The 20,573-nt window shown below is 39.7% G+C and overlaps 1 protein-coding gene across 1 annotated transcript; it reads left to right on the top strand.

Annotated features, from left to right (window-relative positions):
* The first annotated feature begins 721 nt into the window (after positions 1-721).
* Positions 722-15,491, top strand: LOC130921764 (gastrula zinc finger protein XlCGF57.1-like). The gene is made up of 3 exons (XM_057846030.1): positions 722-852; positions 1,109-1,227; positions 6,942-15,491. Exons 2-3 carry the CDS (start codon positions 1,222-1,224, stop codon positions 8,382-8,384), a joined length of 1,449 nt encoding a protein of 482 aa, XP_057702013.1. The 5' UTR covers positions 722-852; positions 1,109-1,221; the 3' UTR covers positions 8,385-15,491.
* The last annotated feature ends 5,082 nt before the right edge of the window (positions 15,492-20,573 follow it).

Raw genomic sequence — 20,573 nt, 5'->3', positions numbered from 1 at the left:
TAAAAGCTATGTTTCGTTTGGATTTACTTCCACCGCTAATGATACGAAACTTCCTCCAGAAGGAAATGCAGAACACTGCAGATATGATCCTTTTAGTTTCATAATAGGAACAATGAAGTAACTATTCACCACTCAACTATTCAAACTAGGAACTATTTTCTCCTCTAGAGGGCACTCATGCTGTTTGGATGAATAATGCTTCAAATCTCTAGATTTTTTTTTCTCTCTCGCTGATATTCAATCCTTATTTTTTGTATTTCTTTGGCTTTATCTGGTTAAGGAATAGGTTATAGTACAGAATGAAAGCAGTTCGTCTAGATAACCGTGATGGATTTTTTTTTTTCTTTTCAAAAGATCAAACATCGTAAGCAGCTACTCACAATCTTACTTGTTACTTGAGTACTCTTTTCACCTAATACTTTTTTACTTGTACTTGAGTACATTTTTTGGATGACTTTTATTCTTGACTAATATTATTTTGTAATAAAGTGAGTCTTACTTGAGTAAAAGCTAAACTGAGATGCTCCAATGCTTAAAAATGATGCCAGTACATTATTTTGGTCCCTGATGAAAGAATTACAGCGGGAGCAGTACAGTAAGTTGAAAATATGTTTAGATTTACGGACAAAATTGAGTTATCGATTATTATGACTCAGATTCGGATGTTTATCATATTCATTAAATATTTTTAGAGTCCAGTTTTGGTTCCAAACACTGCAACATATTACATTGAAGTTTCAGCACCTGGATGTTTTTACTTCCGGTTTACGTGACACAACATTTGTGTACCTATCCAAGACTTGCCGTTGTTTTGTGTTCCCTTCTAACCAAGCAGCCTCCTTCAAAGCATGGGTAAGTACCGAAGTAAGAATTTTGTGGACTAAAACTTCCCATCTTAAAGCTTAGTGGAGGTCGTTTGGTTTAATGTTGAAGCTTTGCAGGACATAACTTCGTTTCGTTTAGCTTAGCTCGCTAGCCAAGACACGTTAACGCATTTCGATTGCTTGAGCTTGATGCCACTTGTAAATTTTGTTTTAAGAGGGGCTCGCTCGGTTTACATTAGAGATTTCATTCAATGGTATAAGACGCTTTTCGACTTGTTTTAAAGATGCGACCAAATACCACTGACTGAAGGCCAACGCTATCCCAAACATCAAGTCAAAGAGTAGAGACGTGGAAGATGAAATCAGTCCACTGCGAGCAACTGAAAAACGATAGAAAATGAGGGTAAGATCACAACATTATAATAATTATTATTTTTATCTACTTTCTGTGCAATATCAGACTTGCTTTGATGTGACCGTGATCGGTGATTGTGACTGAAGCGCAAATTCTTATATCCAACATGCGATGCAAGGCTCACGATAATGATAATTTCACGACATGTCAGTACAACAATTACGTCCAATCCATTTGAACCGCGAAGGTTGCAGTTCATTCGCTGCCATCCCTCCCTTGTCAAACGGATTGGACGTCTATGGCCATCATTGGCAGCCAATGAGTTAGCAATTCTATCTATCATCGTCAAGGGCGTAGGTTTGGTCTTAATATTTGTAGGGACGATATAACAGCATAACCTGCGTGTACACTTTTTGCTGGGGACGGAACATTAATAAGGCCAAACATATTTGGTGAATGGTCAGGGCTACATTTCTCACCAATGTAAACCTTATTAATTGATAGGCTAAATGATTAATTCAAAATAAATCTATTGACCTATACTAACTTTCACACTGCAAATTTATAATGTCTTAATCTGATTATTTTGTTAAATCCAGTCAAATAATTTTCTCCCATCTTTTTTTCATTCTTAAAGGCTAGTTAAAAGATTAATGCATCAGATTCTTCCACTTTAAGTAAATATTACTATTTGTACTGAGCCCATACATCTAAGAGTAGGTCATTTTTTACCTAAATCAAGAAAAAAAATCTTTCAAATAATGTTTTGAACAATATTCTTGAATTAAGAACATTTCTGACAAGCAAGTTTTTCTTTTAAGATAAAATATACAAACTTTTTGCTTAAAATAAGTCTGTTAAGCTTATTTTCAGCTAACTGTTTTTCTTACTTCAAGAAATCTCAGTGAATAAACTCGACTTGAAGCACTGTAGCAGTATCAAAATTAGTGAAGTGTTCCTCACCTCCACAACATTGACGTCTTTTCACATTACTTACAGTCGCTACTGCTGGCGGAAAAAATCATCCATCGTCTTTGAAGGGGGCGGGGGAGGCGGCATGTTGTATTTCTGTTGGCCTGTGAATGCGTGTTTGTATGTGGTGGGGTGTTCAAGTCATCAGCTAATCAAACGTGCGTTCGAGGGGAAAACATGGACTGGCACATCCAGCGAGTGAAAAGGGGTCTGTGTAAGTCTTAACATAATGAAAGTACCGTAATTCACTTAATAATGGTAGGATCAGTTCTATCCTGACAACATATAAGAAGACAATCTAAATTACCTATATAACTGAAATTATTATATAATGCAAATAAGGTTGCTTAAAAGTTGGTAGGGTTAATTTTAGCATCCTGAAAAGTTGGTAGTGTTATGTCCCCACCGTCCCTATGCAAACCTATGCCCTTGATCATCATCAATGTCAGTGAAATCAGGGATGAGTGTACTTTTTTACTGGTACCTACTTCTTCCGGTTCCTCATTGTAATTCATTTTAGGATTTGTCATTGTGTTTTTTTTATTTTTTATGCAATGTAATTTGGCGTTTTGTTTTTTATTTTTTTTGTTGTTGTTTTTTTTGTTATGTGAGTTGGCGTTTTTTTTTTTTTTTTTTAATATTATTTGCTGTTTTGTTTTTGAAATTGCCGTTATGTTTTTTGATTTGCCGTTGTGTTTTGCACTTCAGGGCCACCTGAGACCGATATTTACATTTGGAGTAACTTAGACAGGAGCTTTTTTGCTTCCATTTATTTACAAACTCTTGCAGTGCTCTTACATGTTGAATAACACATGCGAAGGGTGGGAGGTATTATGGACAATTATTTTTTGCGCATTGTTATGAATGTACTTCAAAATTAATGCGGTTGGCTGTCGAAGCTTTTTTTTTTTTTTTTTTTTGTCCGACAAACGTGCTGGTGTAGACGTAATTATTTTTCCCAACGAATTGGGGCAGGATCCTCGGTTATTAAAAACCCTGCTAGGTGTAGACACGGCCACAATTTGGTCATTTTTTCTATACTCCACTAGGCCGGCTGCAAAAAAGTGGCTTAAGCAGCCACACCTGGAGCAGTTGTGCGGCACGTTGGGAAGAGATGTGTTTGGGCTGGTGGCCATTTTGACTGGATTCCTCATCTCTGGCCAAGGAATGTAATGTCCCTCCACTACTTGTCGCCACATGTTGTCACAATATATTCATATTTATATACTGCTGTTTTCCTCAGCGTGTTTCATTCTTTTTAGCCGCTTTGCACTTCGATTGGCGCTCTTTGCCATATTGAGTTTTCCGTCGCGGACAGTCAAACCCATCTGAGCTGTTGAGATTGAGAAACGTGTTGTTCATATCGGATATCAAACGACATCTCTTATGTGCTTTCAATCAGTCTCACAAATATCTGATTTCTGTGCGTTGTGACTGTTCAGTAGGGGTGTGACAATATATTGAAATGGTGATATATCGTGATACTTTATATGCGAAAAGGTTATCGATATGCTCCTGCCAAGAATCGAGATATCGTTTTAAAAAGGTGTCAATGACTAAAAAAAAAAAAAAAAAAAATTTTAAAAGGTGCTACCAAAATACCATACCATAATAGTTTCTCAGGTAACTCTAAGGCTGCCATTGATGGTGTTTGACGCCCAATCCATTTGGACTGGGAACGTTTGTTCATTCGAAATAGGGCTGCAGCTATCGATTATTTTAGTAGTCGATTAATCGATGAACTATTTAGTTCAAATAATTGAGTAATCGGATAAGGAACATAAAAAAATAAAATACCTGAGCTGAGCCTCACACGGCATATAAAAAAAAAAAGAAAAAGAGGATCTATGTACAACAGAAGAAAAATTGGCTAACTTACATAGCAAAAGTCCGCTAGCTTAAATGCTATAAAATGCAAAGGCTTTTTACAATGCTCCAAACAAATGGCTCAGACAGATATTCCCACAAAAAATGGCTAAATATACCTTTGAACTAAATTAGGATTGCGTCCAAAAAAATCATTAGCTCAAACAAACGCTTATGTTGGTCTTAACAGGGAGCAGATGGATTCAGCCATGTGAAATGAGTTAGACTAGAGGGCTGTGTATCCACCCAAATCAATAAAAAAACAATGCAAACACTTTCAAAACAAACATTACAACGCCACTTTAATTAAACGAATACTCGAAGCAGCAAAATTTAATTTGAATATTTTTTTTGAATCGAATATTCAACTTAATCGATTTATCGTTGCAGCACTAATTTGAAACCAGAGCATTCGCAGTCATTCTGTCCGATTTTCGGGCATTTACAGGTCACTTGCTGTTCATTTACAGGTCATTTCCTGTTGAGTCACTGCCTATTCATTTGGGAGATTTCCAGGTCACTTCCTGTTCTGTAACTTAAAATAAAAAGGAAGTGACCCATAAGATACCCCTAAATCAACAGGAAGTAACTGAAAATCAACAGGCGAATGCCCTTAAATGGCCTAAAATGACCTCATTGCCTGGCATTGGCTGCCACTGACGGCCATAGACGTTCAATCCGTTTGAACTGGGAGGGATGTGTTCATTCGCTGCCACCCTCCCAGTTCAAATGGATTGGACGTCTACTAGTGATAAACTCATTCCAATTCACAGCAAAAGCTTGTTTTTCTGTTTATTAGTTGTTTGTAGAATATCCTAGAATGATTTCCTGACCAATGTATCGATAATCGTTGTATCGCCATATCGTCAGATCATCGTTATCGTGAGCTTTGTATCGCAAATCGTATCGTATCGTGAGGTAACAAGAGGTTCCCACTCCTACTGTTCAGACTACAAAAGAGCTATCCAGTTACTATCTGGATGGGCTTAATAAGGTCTGGGCCTATTTTGTCTGATTTTGCATGCCTTTGAAGTTGCCTTTATATTTCAAAGAAAGAATTGTTTACGATGGCCTGGTTTGGTCCCTTTTTTTGTGACACCTTGAACTTCATGTCCAAACTGTTGTTTCCTTCACTGACCAATTATAAATCATCATTTTGGGCCCAAAAAGACCAAAAATTCCAAAATTGTTTTGTCAAAATTTTTAATATTGATGTCCAATTGACAACCAAACATGCGTAACGAACCGTTTTGAAACTTTGTAATATTTATTCAACATGTTAGGATGAACATTCAACCAAAAAAATTTAGAATAAATAGTCTTATATTTGACAATTCAACATAAACAACAGGTATAGCCATAGGCGTTTTTTGCCTTTATACATGCTCTAGTCAAAAGAGGTTATATACAGCAGACCAAACAGTGAAGAACAGTGGAAAAAATATATACCATCTAACACAAAAAGTTTTTAGAGGCCATCTCTTTATGAGTTTAGGTATTGCGGCCCATCACTTGATGAAAACTATGTACACACAATCAAGCTTCTTGAACGCACATTTATATACACAAATTGAGAAGACTGATTGTGGGGGGAAAATATATATATATATAACATTGGGGGGAAAAAGTATTTTCAAAAATATTTACAATAAACAAGTTACATTTTTTTTCAGGCATGCCACTCCGAAAAGCAGTTTCGTCCTGGAATTAGACACAGGGCTACATCAGACAGCCCACACTTCCATGGGGTGTCGGTCCTCTTTCCACCCTTCCATTTTCATTTCACTTTACTTTCATTGTCACTATAAATGTACATGAAGAAAAAGTCAGTATTTATGAAAATAATAAAGTATAAAATAAAAATATATACAGCAATAAATGATAATGGAAATCTATATGTATGACAATAGAAAGAATACCATAGCTGAATATGTGCTACATCCCTAATCTTCATATAGAAAGAAGAACACCACAAATTATAAATTCCTGCCTGGCATACACACAGTGCACGTACGACTTTGATCTGATATGCACATTTTATTATTATATACACAAACACACACTTATAATGCATTCAAATTAACTTTGTCTTGCAATATCAAAAGAAACTTTTTCAGCATTTTAAAAAAAAAAGTGAGTTGGCTTACCTCTGCTCGTCGATGGCGTCACCCACGTGTTCAAATCCGTCACTATCTTCACTCGAGGACTCTTCCGAAGAAGACGATGATGACGAATTTGGACCATCCTCTTCCTCAAGTCGATCAAAAAGCACAATTGCTTGCGCTAAATTTAGTTTTCCGTTCATTCTCAAAGTCACACAAAGTCGCTGCTCGATCCAAACGGCCGTCGCTCGCCACCTCGCTGCTTCAGAACACTCCTCCCTCTCGTTCGGTGGAACCTCGCACGGCAGTTATATTTATTAAAAAAAAAAAAAGAAAACGCATTTTGTGCTTCCACTGTGACTTCGAAAGGGTTCGTTTGATTTGTGTTTTTTTTCATGGAGCTTCCGTTTTGAAAAAGGACAAGAAATGATGGAAATATAGACATAAACAAATGATCCATGCAGCGTTTTAATGTTTTTTTGAGAGGACAATAAAACTATGAAACTTAAATGACAATATCTCACGTTTTAGTTGGTCGATTGACTTCAAATAATAACGAGAGTAAACCGCAACTTCCGCACTTTAAAACGAGACCAACCAACGGCATGTGGGTGACGTAATTAAAACGTGAGGGCGCTTCAAAGAGGACGTGCGCTGAGGACGCGCCGGCGCGTCCTTCGACTCTCAAGGGTTAAGATCAAGTTTTGGCTGCCAGTCTGAACAAGGCCTTGGTGTTTGTAAAAAATATAAAACATGAAAATCACGGTTTGAGACCTGAGCAAAGCTTGACAATTGCAGATCATGTGATATTTTTCCTTCCAGAATCCCGCAGACGTCACTATAAAAGAGCTTCAGCCTGAGAAGCATGCTCCCCTCCACGTTAAACAGGAAGAGTCGGAGATGCCGTACATCAAACAGGAGGCGGAGCCAGAGACCCCCAAGATTAAAGATGAAGAACAGGAAGATGAAATCACGAAGTGTCCAATGACTGTCATTGTGAAGAGTGAAGAAGATGAATGTCCAAACGAAGAGAGCGAAGCTTTGAAACATTGGAGCGACAGCTCATTTCAACACCTGACAACAAAAGGAGAGGGACGACCGCAACCTGACGGTTTGTTAGCTCCGCTCTCGGACAGTGACGACGTAACGTCACACTCTTCTGACTTTAACACAGATGAGGAGGATAATGCCTTTGACCAAAATGCTTTGAAATCCTTAAAGTCATCACTGGAAAGAGACACAAAAGAATACGCGAATGGGAAGCCTTTTGCTTGCTCACTCTGTGGTAAAAGATTCACTCAGAAGATTCATTTAAAAAGACACACGCGTACACACACAGGTGAAAAGCCTTTTCCCTGCTCAGTTTGCCATAAAAGATACTTCACAAACACAGAATTAAACAGACACACACGTACTCACACTGGGGAAAAGCCTTTCCCCTGCTCTCTTTGCGATAAAAGATTCTGTACAAAGCAAGAGTTAACAAGACACACAAGAACACACACTGGAGAAAAGCCTTTTATTTGCACATTTTGTGGTAAAAAATTCACCCGGAAGGGAGAATTAATGCGTCACACAAGGGCACACACAGGGGAAAAGCCTTTCGCCTGCTCAGTTTGCCATAAAAGATACTTCACGAAGGCACTTTTAAACAGACACTCACGTACGCACACTGTGGAAAAGCCTTTCGCATGCTCTCTTTGCGAAAAAAGATTCTGTTCAAAACAACAGTTAACAGCACACACGCATACACACACCGGGGAAAAGCCTTTTACCTGCACAAGTTGCGGTAAACGATTCATTGAGAAGAGAAAATTAAACAGACACACGCGTACACACGCTGGAGAGAAGCCTTTCGCCTGCTCTCATTGCGATAAAAGATTTTGTCATAAGCAACATTTAATAGCACACACGCGTACGCACACCGGGGAAAAGCCTTTCGCCTGCTCCCATTGCGATAAAAGATTTTGTCAGAAGCATCAGTTAACGAGACACACATTTACACACAGTGGAGAAAAGCCTTTTGTCTGCACAACTTGTGGTAAAAGATTCATCGAGAAAAGACATTTCAACGATCACACAAGAACACACACTGGAGAAAAGCCTTTTTTCTGTTCAGTTTGCCATAAAAGATACTTCACGAAGGCAGAATTAAACAGACACACGCGTACACACACCGGTGAAAAGCCTTTTCCCTGTTCAGTTTGTGGTAAAAGATACACCCGGAAGGAAGATTTAAAGAATCACGCTAAAAGACACCCCTAATTTGCGTCTGGCTTACTGTTTTTCACAATTTTACTTCTGATTGTCGTCAATACTTGATGCTTCCCTTCTTTTTGTTGTTGTTTGTCCAATTTCCAAACTTTATCTGAATCGTTTCAGAGAAGATTTTGTCTTGTGCATTCCAATGATTTAAAATCTGCTTCATTGTAGAATTACTGGACCTTTTTATCATGACTATCAAATATTGTTGTTCGTTACCGTATTGGCCCCGAACATAAGACGGCCCTGATAATAAGACGACCACCTCTTTTTCAAGACTCAAGTTTGAAAAAAGACTTTTTGAACACCAAATTAATTTTTATACAGAAAATAATTACAGTACATCTGAAACAAATGATTATAACAATATATTTGAGAGAAAATGCATGTTATTTTGCCTCATTCAAATCTTAATATCTGTACATTTAAATATGTAAACTAAAGTGCAATCACATTCGTAAATGAATGGCTTCTGGTTTTCGAAATGTAAATAAACCAATTAGGCCTGCAGCTATCGATTATTTTAGTAGTCGATTAATCGATGAACTAGTTATTTCGAATAATCGAGTAATCGGATGAGGAACATAAAGTAAAATACCTGTCCTCAGCCTTAAACGGTATTGGAAAAGAAAAATGAGGATATATGTACAGCAAAAGAAAAATTGGCTAACTTACATAGCAAAAATCCGCTAATTGAAATGCTATGAAATGCCAACTATTTTTAACAATGCTCTTAACAAATAGTTCGAACACATATTCCCACAAAAAATGGGTAAATATACAAACAGCTGAAAACATTAGCTCAAACAAAACTTAGCTTATGTTGGTCTTAACAGGGAGCAGATGGGTTCAGCAATGTGAAATGAGGCAGACTAGAGGGCAGTGTATCAACCCAAATCAATGCAAATAAAGGCAAACACTTTCAAAACAAACCATTACAATGCCATTTTAATTAAACGAATACTCGAGGCAGCAAAATTTAATTCGAATATTTTTTTCTAATCGAATACTCGAGTTAATCGATTAATCGTTGCAGCACTAAAACCAATCTATTGTGATAAAACAACAAAATTGCAATAACTGCATTAACCATCAAAGTGAGGTCTAACGGTAACTGTAGTCTTGAAACAAATCTGAATAAGGAAAGACATTGCAATAAAATAATGCAAACTGGTTAAACTTGAGAGTAGCTGAGATCTGTCATGACAGAACATTACTCCTCAAGTTCAGCATTTGCTTCAATAATATCTGGCGCCATCTCGTGTCGTGAATGGGTATAATGTCTAGACCTCGAATATAAGACAACTCCCACTTTTTCAGTCTTATTTGAATGCAAAAAACACTGTCTTATATTCGGGCCAATACGGTACTGACTGTCTGACTTGCTTTTTTTGTAAACTGTATATACGAAGTTTGAGAATGATAAACCGATATGACCAGATATCCGGTTCTACAGGTGAGAGATACAGCTGTATCGATAGTAAAGGTACCATTCGACAGTAATTAGCCCTTAAATATTCAATGAACCGATAGTAGAGATAGAATTCGGCTATCGCGAGGACAAGAATCGGCTTCTAATGCCTAGTTCAATGCTTTGCTTAATATGATAATAATTTAGCTTTTACTTCACATGCTGCACATATGTCATTCACCAACAGCTCACTTAGATTGTGACCGCACGCATGATATAATATGGATAAGCACCACTCACAGTTGTGGTTGCCTCAACTTCCCATGCATTTCGGCAGAACCGCTTGTAGTAGGGCGGCGGGAGGAGGGATGGGCTGCGCATGGCCCCCCCACCCCCCCGCTTGCCCTCCCTCCCCGGGCTGGCTGGGTGGGGGCCGTGGCCCTGGGTTGGCGCCCGCGCGGTTTCTCCGCCCGTCTGCGTGGCTGTCGCGCGCCCGGTGGGGCTTGCGTGCTGCTGGATGTGGTAGGGCATGCTCGGGTTGGGGGTTCCGGTGCCGGGATTGGCGATGCGGCGGCGGAGGGTTGGTCGCCAACGGGCTTACACTCATAAGAGATTCACACGATTACTGGGTTCTAGATCACAGAACTGATTTGTGTACACTCTACCCCTTTCAATCACTTAGCTTATAGTCTTATAGACACCCCCACCCCCATTTTCCTCTTTCACTGGCCAATAGGCCCCCACATGGTGTAAACCGGAAATACATCTCGCTGACGATAGCACCAGCATATTAGTAACTAGTTTAGATGTTCAGTGTATTTCTTGTTGTTGTTTGTGTATGTGTTTCTTTTCTTTCTTCTCTTGTATTTCTTTTCTTCTGTCCCCCCGTAATCCCTTCCTGTTCGCTGCTTTGTCATAATAAAAAGGTATTTTGAATGATCACAATGGGAGTATGTCAGACTCTCAATGTGAAACATTAAAACTGTTCAGAATCCGGGCACTTAGACTTCCATTCTCTGTGTCAAACAGCTGAACAGGACAGGTTTTAAAGAAATAAAAAAAAAAAAAAAAAAAAAAGAACCGCTAGTAGTAGCCGTCATTACCCGATCGTCACGGGCGTGTCATAACGACGCGAGAGGTAACAAAACCACTGCTCCTTAGCGTTTTCTTCACCGCCCAAAACGAAACTAGTAGTGGCAATGAAGCGACATGCTAAAACAATGGACAGTTTGAGCACCAAGCCAGCGACATGCAGTGATTGATTTTCAACGCACCCAGGAAAACAAAAGTCAGACTTTGAAGTAATGAAGGCAGCCAGATCTGTTCGCATGGGTCAGAGCTAGTGTGAAGCGGTACAGAGATTGTGAGTTTTTAACGCTGAAAAATAACCCACTACAATGGTGGAAAGGGCGACATATATTTTCCACGAAACGCAGTCTACTTAAACATGAACATGTGGATCAGTTGATCCTCCTCAAGAAAAATCTGCCCTTCAAAAAAGATATGGACAGTGATGAGGAATAAAAAATGTGGAAGCACAGCATAAGTGAATGACTGCTGTGTATAAGGTTAAAGTAATGATTATTGACCTGTCTGTGTAAAATGCCATGTTTTTATTCCCCCAATTATACCAGTGGTAAAGCATAATTTATTATTTATGATAACACTAGCAGTTTTAATTCTTTTTTTCTAGAGCTGCTGCATATAATTAATATATTTTGTTTGTAAGATGTTTACGTTGAAAGTTTGCACTTCAATTACTTACCTCTTGTGTTCAAAACACCAGGAAATACAGTAATTGAATTACTGCACTTTATTGTTGTCTGTCACTAGAGTTTTATTATCAATCCCATCCAACAAAATGCCGGTCATATAGTAAGCCTTATTTTTTTTCATAGAAAAATAAAACATAACATTGGAATGAAATTTTGTTGTTTTATTTTGCTATTACAAATGTGGTCTTATATGTTTAAAATACTGTACGAACACACACAACAAATGATTACTATCGTATCGTTTTCACTCTATCGAACCGTATCGTTCTTAAACTGTATCGAATCGCTCGGCCTTAAAAATGTCTTGTTTTTTTAATCGAATCGTAACCTGTGTATCGAGATACATATCGAATCGGCTTCATCCCAGAGATTATAAATATTCATATTTTGGCCCTGACTGAAACTTGGCTTCAGCAGGATGACTTTGTTAGACTTAATGAATCCACACCCCCAAGTCACGTGAATTTTCACACAGCTAGAAGCACGGGCCGTGGAGGGGGGGTGGCAGTAATATCACACTCTTGTTTAGGTATGAGCCCAAAAAGTAAAGCTAATTACATTTATAACTCCTTTGAAAGTCTAGCACTATCAATTATAGACGCTAATTGGAAGAACCAAAAACCAATTCTTTTCATAGTGGTTTACCGTCCCCCTGGTCCCTACTCACAGTTTTTGTTAGATTTCTCTGACTTTTTATCTAGTACTTTGCTAAGCTGGGATAGAATTATAATTGTAGGGGATTTTAATATACATGTTGACGATGAAGGTGACTCCCTTGGTAAGGCCTTTAATGACCTACTAGATGGGACTGGCTTCATTCAAAATGTAAATAAACCAACTCATAGTCACAAGCACACCCTGGACTTGATTTTAACATACGGTACGGAGATTAGTGATCTTAGTGTCCATCCCCACAACCCCGTACTGTCTGATCATTTTCTAATTACCTTTCAGTTTGTGCTTCAAGATAATCCGCCACTAGTGACTAGAACTCAGATGAAAAGGACATTAGGTGATCACTCTGTTTCAGAGTATAAACAGATAATTCAGCCTATATTTGCCTCCATGTCATCTAATTATGAAGGAATGATGCCCGGCCTTGCTGTTAATGACGAGTTTGTTGATCGTGTTCTGTTTACGTTTCGTACCACCCTCGATGTCGTCGCTCCCTCCAAATTAAAGTTTGTCAAGCCGAGACGAGCCTCTCCCTGGTATAATGCTGAAACACGCTCTCTTAAACAATCGACACGTAAATTAGAAAGACTTTGGCGCCGTTCCAACACAGAGCACACCCTCTCTGCCTGGAAACACAGCTTAGTGACATATAAGCAGGCCTTGCGTACGGCTAAAACTAGATATTACTCATCCTTAATAGAGGAAAACAAAAATAATCCTAGGTTTCTGTTCAGCACTGTAGCAAGGCTGACAAACAGTCACACCTCAATAGAACCTTATATCCCAACCACCCTTAGCTGTGATGACTTCCTAAAATTTTTTAACAATAAAATCGCAACTATTAGAAATAAAATAAATGAATCACTTCCAGTTATTAAAGTGCAGACAAAGAATTCGGAATCTCCTATAAAACCCTCTAAAATATTAAATAACTTTACCACTGTAGACCAAATTGATGTAATTTCAATTATAATGTCCTCCAAACCATCAACGTGCCTCCTCGACCCAATCCCAACCAAACTTTTTAAAGAGACCCTGCCTCTAACTATTGACACTATCTTAAATATAATAAATACCTCATTAGTTACTGGCTACGTGCCGCAGTCCTTTAAATATGCAGTTATTAAACCGCTCTTGAAAAAACCTACTCTTGATCCTGATATTTTGGCCAATTATAGACCTATTTCTAACTTACCATTTCTCTCCAAAGTCCTTGAAAGAGTGGTAATTAAACAGCTCTGTCAGCACCTTCAGGACAATAGTTTATTTGAACAGTTCCAGTCTGGCTTTCGAGCTCATCATAGCACTGAAACCGCATTAGTTAAAGTAACTAATGACTTGTTACTTGCCGCTGACGTTGGATTAGTCTCAATCCTGGTTCTGCTGGACCTGAGCGCAGCCTTTGACACAATCGACCATAATATCTTATTGCAGAGATTAGAACGTGACATAGGCATTAGAGGTGCAGCCCTATGCTGGTTTAAATCATATTTATCTAATAGGTACCAGTTTGTCAATGTAAACCAGCAATCATCATCGTACTCTAGAGTTAGTTATGGTGTGCCGCAAGGATCTGTCCTCGGGCCCATCTTGTTTACGCTGTATATGCTTCCTGTAGGTAATATCATCAGAAAACATAGCATTAACTTTCACTGTTACGCTGACGACACACAACTGTATTTATCAATTAAACCTGAGCAGGTCAGGCAAGTAGAAAAACTAAGCGCCTGCGTCCGAGATATAAATACCTGGATGAGCACTAACTATCTTCTACTTAACCCTGAAAAGACAGAAGTCCTTATAATAGGCCCGAAAAGTGCTAGAGACTCTTTATCTGCCCAGATAGTCACTCTGGACAATGTAAGTGTAGCCTCCAGCGCCACAGTTAAAAACCTAGGAGTTTTATTTGACCCTGACTTATCGTTTAAAGCACACATTAAACAAACCTGTAGAACGGCTTTCTTTCACCTGCGCAACATTGCCAAAATTAGAAATATTTTATCTAAAAGCGATGCAGAAAAATTAATTCACGCGTTCGTTACATCGAGATTGGATTACTGTAACTCCCTACTTGCAGCTTGTCCTAAAAACTCTCTAAAAGGTCTTCGCTAGTCCAAAACGCAGCAGCAAGACTTTTAATAGGAACCAATAGAAGAGAGCACATCACCCCTGTGCTCCAGGCACTTCACTGGCTTCCAGTCGAGTTTAGAATTAAATTTAAAATACTCCTTCTTACATTTAAGACCATTAATGGGTTGGGGCCATCTTATCTCACCGATGCTCTCGTTCCATACCGCCCCAACAGAACACTCCGATCTCAGAATGCAGGTCTACTGGTAGTTCCCAGGGTTTATAAAAGTACTGTCGGAGCTAGAGCCCCTGTTTTATGGAATCAGCTTCCAGCTAGTATTAAAGAAGCCGAGACAGTCTGCACATTTAAGATTAGATTAAAAACGTTCCTATTCGACAAAGCTTATGGTTAGGCTAGTTGAAGTCGGAGTAGACTCACAGTTTAGTTTAAGCTGCACTAGAAGCTATAATGCTGGGGGCAGTACAGCCGCTGAGTTCTATCTCCTTTTCTTACTCTACCTACCACTTGTCTTACTTTATTTCTATTTTCCAATGTTAATATCTAGTTGTCTAGTCTCTTCATCACTAGTCACCCGGTGTCCCCTTTCCCCCCTCCCCTCTGGGGAGGGGCTATTTTTCAGCTGCAGCCTCCTGACTGTCCGGACCCCTGGCTGGATTGACGTCCTCGCTGCTACCCCCGTCTCATCTGACCAGAGGGACCTCTTCTTGCTCCTTTACTCCACTGTATTTTTACGGACTACAATTTCGCTTGCTAATTCCCATTAGCCGTTCTGGGGTTCCTGTCTATCCGTCCTGGGAGTGGATCTCTCCTGACTGTGGTACTCCCCAAGGTTTCTCATTTTTCTCCCAATTGACTCTGGAGTTTTTGGAGTTTTTCCTTGCCGACATGGAGGGTCTTAAGGATAGGGGATACCCAGGACTTGAACTGTATCTATTCATCTTTGTTGCTTCATTTCTAATTGTGTATCATATTGCCTCTGTAAAGCCCTTTGAGACCTCTGTTGTGATTGAGGGCTATACAAATTGAATTGAATTGAATTCCCAACCCTAGTGTATAACAGTACTGTTTGTATTTTATTAATCTCCTTAATTGGACAACTATGGTATCGTGCTTCCAATAAATTATAACAATACCATTGCTTTTAGCAGCCCATTTAATTTGTCGTCTTAGTCTTTTGAATGAAAATACTTCATATTTTTCCACACTGTCTTTTAAAAGCCATATTTACGGAGCCCCCAGGGTGCCAGGATAGAAAAAATAAAAAATCATAGCTAATCTGTACCCACAGTTTACTAATCTGTACCCACAGATTACTAAACTGTACCCACAGTTTACTAAACTGTACCCAAAGTTTACTAATCTGTACCTACAGATTACTAAACTTTGCCCAAAATTTACTAATCTGTGCCCACAGTTCAGCAATGACCCGGAAACAGTAGTCACCAATGTTTGGCGGGGACTCCGAGTCCAAATGCCGAGGGACCGACCGAGCAAGCATCCGCACCATTTGCCCTCGGCGAACAAAGTGTTTTTAAAAGGTAACTATTGGACGTTTTCTTTGGTAGGCGTCTTTAAGGTGTCATCAATCAATATGGCATGTTGTGTTTGCACATTTTCTGTGCTGCTGTCGTGTCCGTGCGTGCTTAATTCAAGTAGTGTTCATTTGTCAGTTAGCTATTTTTAGTAGCCGCATTAGCAGCTACTAACACACAACGTGCCATATTGATTGATGACACCTGAAAATGTAGACGGCTACCAAAGAAAATGTGTAATAGTTACCTTTTAAAACCCCTTTGTTCGTCGAGGGCAAAAAGTGTAGGTACTTGCTCGGTCGGTCCCTCGGCATTTGGAGTCCCCGCCAAACATTGGTGACTACAGTTTCCGGCTCATTTCTAAACTGTGGGTACAGTTTAGTAATCTGTGGGTACAGATTAGTAAACTGTGGGTACAGATTGCTAAACTGTGGGTACAGTTTAGTAATCTGAGGGTACAGATTGCTAAACTGTGGGTACAGTTAACTGTGGGTACAGATTAGTAATTTGTGGGTACAGATTAGCTATGATTTTTAAAAATTTTTTCTACCCTGGCACCCGGGGGGCTCCGTACATATTAAAAGATTACGTATTACAGGTAAATTCAACCTGAACAATTTTAAATAAGAGCTTTCATCATACTTGAGGCTGCTAGAATGTTTTTACCCGCAAAGATTTTATCAAACTTTGAATATTGCATTACATGTTGGCAACTGGCAGGTGTAAATACATGCAGTAACATAGATTCACTCTACAAAAAATCGTTGAAGGTCTTTGCCAGAAAACCAATGTCATTCCTTGTTTGTAACATTTTTAGAAACTACTACAGTGATCCCTCACTACTTCAAACTTTGGGCCCTCAGTCAATCGCGGATTTTTTTTTTTCAATTAAAAAATAAATAAATGCAGTATTTTAGAGCGCTGTCCCGATCCGATCACGTAGCCTCTCACTCTCCCTCCTGATCCTTTTCTTGGTCAGGCAGTGCATTGGAGTTGCTTATCAAAGATAATGATGCTTGACAGACGCTAAGGTTTGATCTTGCCAGATACGCTTGGAAGCCGAAACTTCAAAGCGCAGCATGCGTCAGTCATCGTTTACTTTGTCAACTCATTTGCTCCCAAAAATGTATAAATACGTTCTATTTTTAATTGTTTCAATGTCCCAAAAACATATTTATACATCTTTTTCGTTTTTTTCCATAAGAGACATCTCTCGGTTCTGATGCAACTTCGCTCCAAAGTTCAATGGTCAAAATTCATTTTTAAAGCAATTAAACTGGCCACTAGAGTAGAGCATTTGGTAAGAAGTCATCTGTCGGAAGAGGCAAGAAGCGTGACAAAAATGTGGAGAACAACCCAGCTGGAAACGCGCATGGCCAAACCAGTCCCCCCCCCCCCCCCCCCAGGAACACAACATACCCCACACAAGCTCCCCAGGTTAACTCTGCCATGAGGCAGTGGTCACCACAGAGGTCCCCCCCGGAATCCACCCACATAGGACGCCAGGCGCAACCCAATTTAACGTAACAAACGGTCGGGCCGCACGGCCGGGGCACCGGAGGAAGACGACCGAACGGACGACCAGGAGGACGTCCAGGACGGCAGGTGTGGGAAGTCCGAGCAGGACGACCGGGAGGACGTCCGGGACGCCAGGCGATGAACGACCAAGCTTGACGACCAGGTGGATGTCCAGGTGCCAGGCGTTGGACGACCGAGCAGAACGATCGGGATCACCAGTGTAGCGGATGATGTTGTTGAGTCTGTGCTGCTCGGTAAGTAGAGTTCGCTTTGCCATGTTCAGCCGCTCATGTCTCTTGTGAATCTAGTGTCTCGTGACTCGGCCGGAAACGCGCACAACAGCGTCATCTCTCAGTTCAGTAGTATAGTTGTCTGTAAATAAATTGTTACTTTGCAATCAAAAGCTCTATTTGTCTTGTTGTTTATGTTATTTTGTAGAAGGAAAACATTCAGGTGTTTTGGGATGTCACAAAAGCAAAAAATAGCTGTGTTAAAGTCAAAGTTATGTTTGAAATGTATGCTTTTACAAAAAGCTCAATTTGTGTTTTTTCATCAGGAATTTGAAAATTGCTCAAACTAAGCTATTTTCTAATGCTGATTTCTAATGAATGGAAAAAAAGACACGAACTAACTTTTTTTCCTGCTTAAAGAAGAGTAATCTTTCTTTTGGTAGGTTCCACGTTTATATAGCAATAGAACAGAATTTTCTGTGGGCCTTGCAAAATCAGTCAAAATCCAGTCAAATGGCCGGGAGCGAAGGGGGTTTCTCTGGTGAAAATGGCTGAGAGTGAATGAGCTAAACAGTTGCTCTGGCAACTCGTGTGTAAATGAGCAGCCTGAGCGGATTTGAGTGGACTCATTCAATAAAGCATTTCATAATGACAAGCATTTTTCTACTTTATTGTCCCCACCAACTTTTAAACAACCTTGTTTGCATTTTGTAATGAGTTCAGTTATCTAGGGAATTTAGATTGTCTTCCCATATGTTGTAAGGATAGAATTGACCCTACCATTATTAAAGGGTATGTCAACACCTGGGGAAATGCTAATATTCCATCATTTATCCATAAACGCATGCCTTTTGGATTCATATCATGCCACTTCGTGTAATTACACACATCGCAACACCAAGAAAATGATAGAAATTTGGATCGATTGTCAAGCTAAAACGACCGGCGCCCGAGATCCCGGAAATCTAGCATATTGTGTGCGTGACGCCACGACAAGGAAACACGGCTCAGTGCTTAGTACTGAATGGCGTCGATGATGGCGGGCAATTTAGTTTCTAGTTGCAGCAACGAGGCCGACGTAACGAACGTTCTTCTAATGGTGACGAGGAGCGTTATGAAACTTTCTTTGGTGTTTTGGTTATCAATTTGAGCCAAAACGAAAGCCAATGCAGCCTATGAAAGGATCATTGAGGGGACCAATCACACTGATGAAACACCGGCAACAGATCGTGTGGGAGACACCGAATGGTTTGTTTTGCATTTCTTTTTGTGAAGCTGATACACCGTGACCGCAAAATAAAGAAATGTAAAGAATAATTATCATTTATTGTGCTATCATAGGTTTTCGCTCTGCCAACAGACACAAATATGAATGAGATTAGAGGATTTGTTGTATATATTTTACGGGCGATAATTTATACATGTGTCCAGTCTAGGGTTGTTCCGATCATGTTTTTTTGCTCCCGATCTGATCCCTATCGTTTTAGTTTGAGTATCTGCCGATCCCGATATTTCCCGATCAGATTGCTTTTTTTTGCTCCCGATTCAATTCCAATCATTCCCGATAATTTTTCCCGATCATATACATTTTGGCAATGCATTAAGAAAAAAATGAATAAAACTCGGACGAATATATACATTCAACATACAGTACATACAGTGCCTTGCAAAAGTATTCGGCCCCCTTGAATCTTGCAACTTTTTGCCATATTTCAGGCTTCAAACATAAAGATATGAAATTTAATTTTTTTTGTCAAGAATCAACAACAAGTGGGACACAATCGTGAAGTGGAACAACATTTATTGGATAATTTAAACTTTTTTAACAAATAAAAAACTGAAAAGTGGGGCGTGCAATATTATTCGGCCCCCTTGCGTTAATACTTTGTAGCGCCACCTTTTGCTCCAATTACAGCTGCAAGTCGCTTGGGGTATGTTTCTATCAGTTTTGCACATCGAGAGACTGACATTCTTGCCCATTCTTCCTTGCAAAACAGCTCGAGCTCAGTGAGGTTGGATGGAGAGTGTTTGTGAACAGCAGTCTTCAGCTCTTTCCACAGATTCTCGATTGGATTCAGGTCTGGACTTTGACTTGGCCATTCTAACACCTGGATACGTTTATTTTTGAACCATTCCATTGTAGATTTGGCTTTATGTTTTGGATCATTGTCCTGTTGGAAGATAAATCTCCATCCCAGTCTCAGGTCTTGTGCAGATACCAACAGGTTTTCTTCCAGAATGTTCCTGTATTTGGCTGCATCCATCTTCCCGTCAATTTTAACCATCTTCCCTGTCCCTGCTGAAGAAAAGCAGGCCCAAACCATGATGCTGCCACCACCATGTTTGACAGTGGGAATGGTGTGTTCAGGGTGACGAGCTGTGTTGCTTTTACGCCAAACATATCGTTTTGCATTGTGGCCAAAAAGTTCAATTTTGGTTTCATCTGACCAGAGCACCTTCTTCCACATGTTTGGTGTGTCTCCCAGGTGGCCTGTGGCAAACTTTAAACGAGACTTTTTATGGATATCTTTGAGAAATGGCTTTCTTCTTGCCACTCTTCCATAAAGGCCAGATTTGTGCAGTGTACGACTGATTGTTGTCCTATGGACAGACTTTCTCACCTCAGCTGTAGATCTCTGCAGTTCATCCAGAGTGATCATGGGCCTCTTGGCTGCATCTCTGATCAGTTTTCTCCTTGTTTGAGAAGAAAGTTTGGAAGGACGGCCGGGTCTTGGTAGATTTGCAGTGGTCTGATGCTCCTTCCATTTCAATATGATGGCTTGCACAGTGCTCCTTGAGATGTTTAAAGCTTGGGAAATCTTTTTGTATCCAAATCCGGCTTTAAACTTCTCCACAACAGTATCTCGGACCTGCCTGGTGTGTTCCTTGGTTTTCATAATGCTCTCTGCACTTTAAACAGAACCCTGAGACTATCACAGAGCAGGTGCATTTATACGGA

Source organism: Corythoichthys intestinalis, chromosome 1 (genome assembly GCF_030265065.1).
Source record: "Corythoichthys intestinalis isolate RoL2023-P3 chromosome 1, ASM3026506v1, whole genome shotgun sequence".
In the NCBI taxonomy this organism is placed as follows: Eukaryota; Metazoa; Chordata; class Actinopteri; order Syngnathiformes; family Syngnathidae; genus Corythoichthys; species Corythoichthys intestinalis.
Note: the sequence above shows the minus strand (reverse complement) of the source record. Positions and strands in the feature narration are given on the sequence as shown.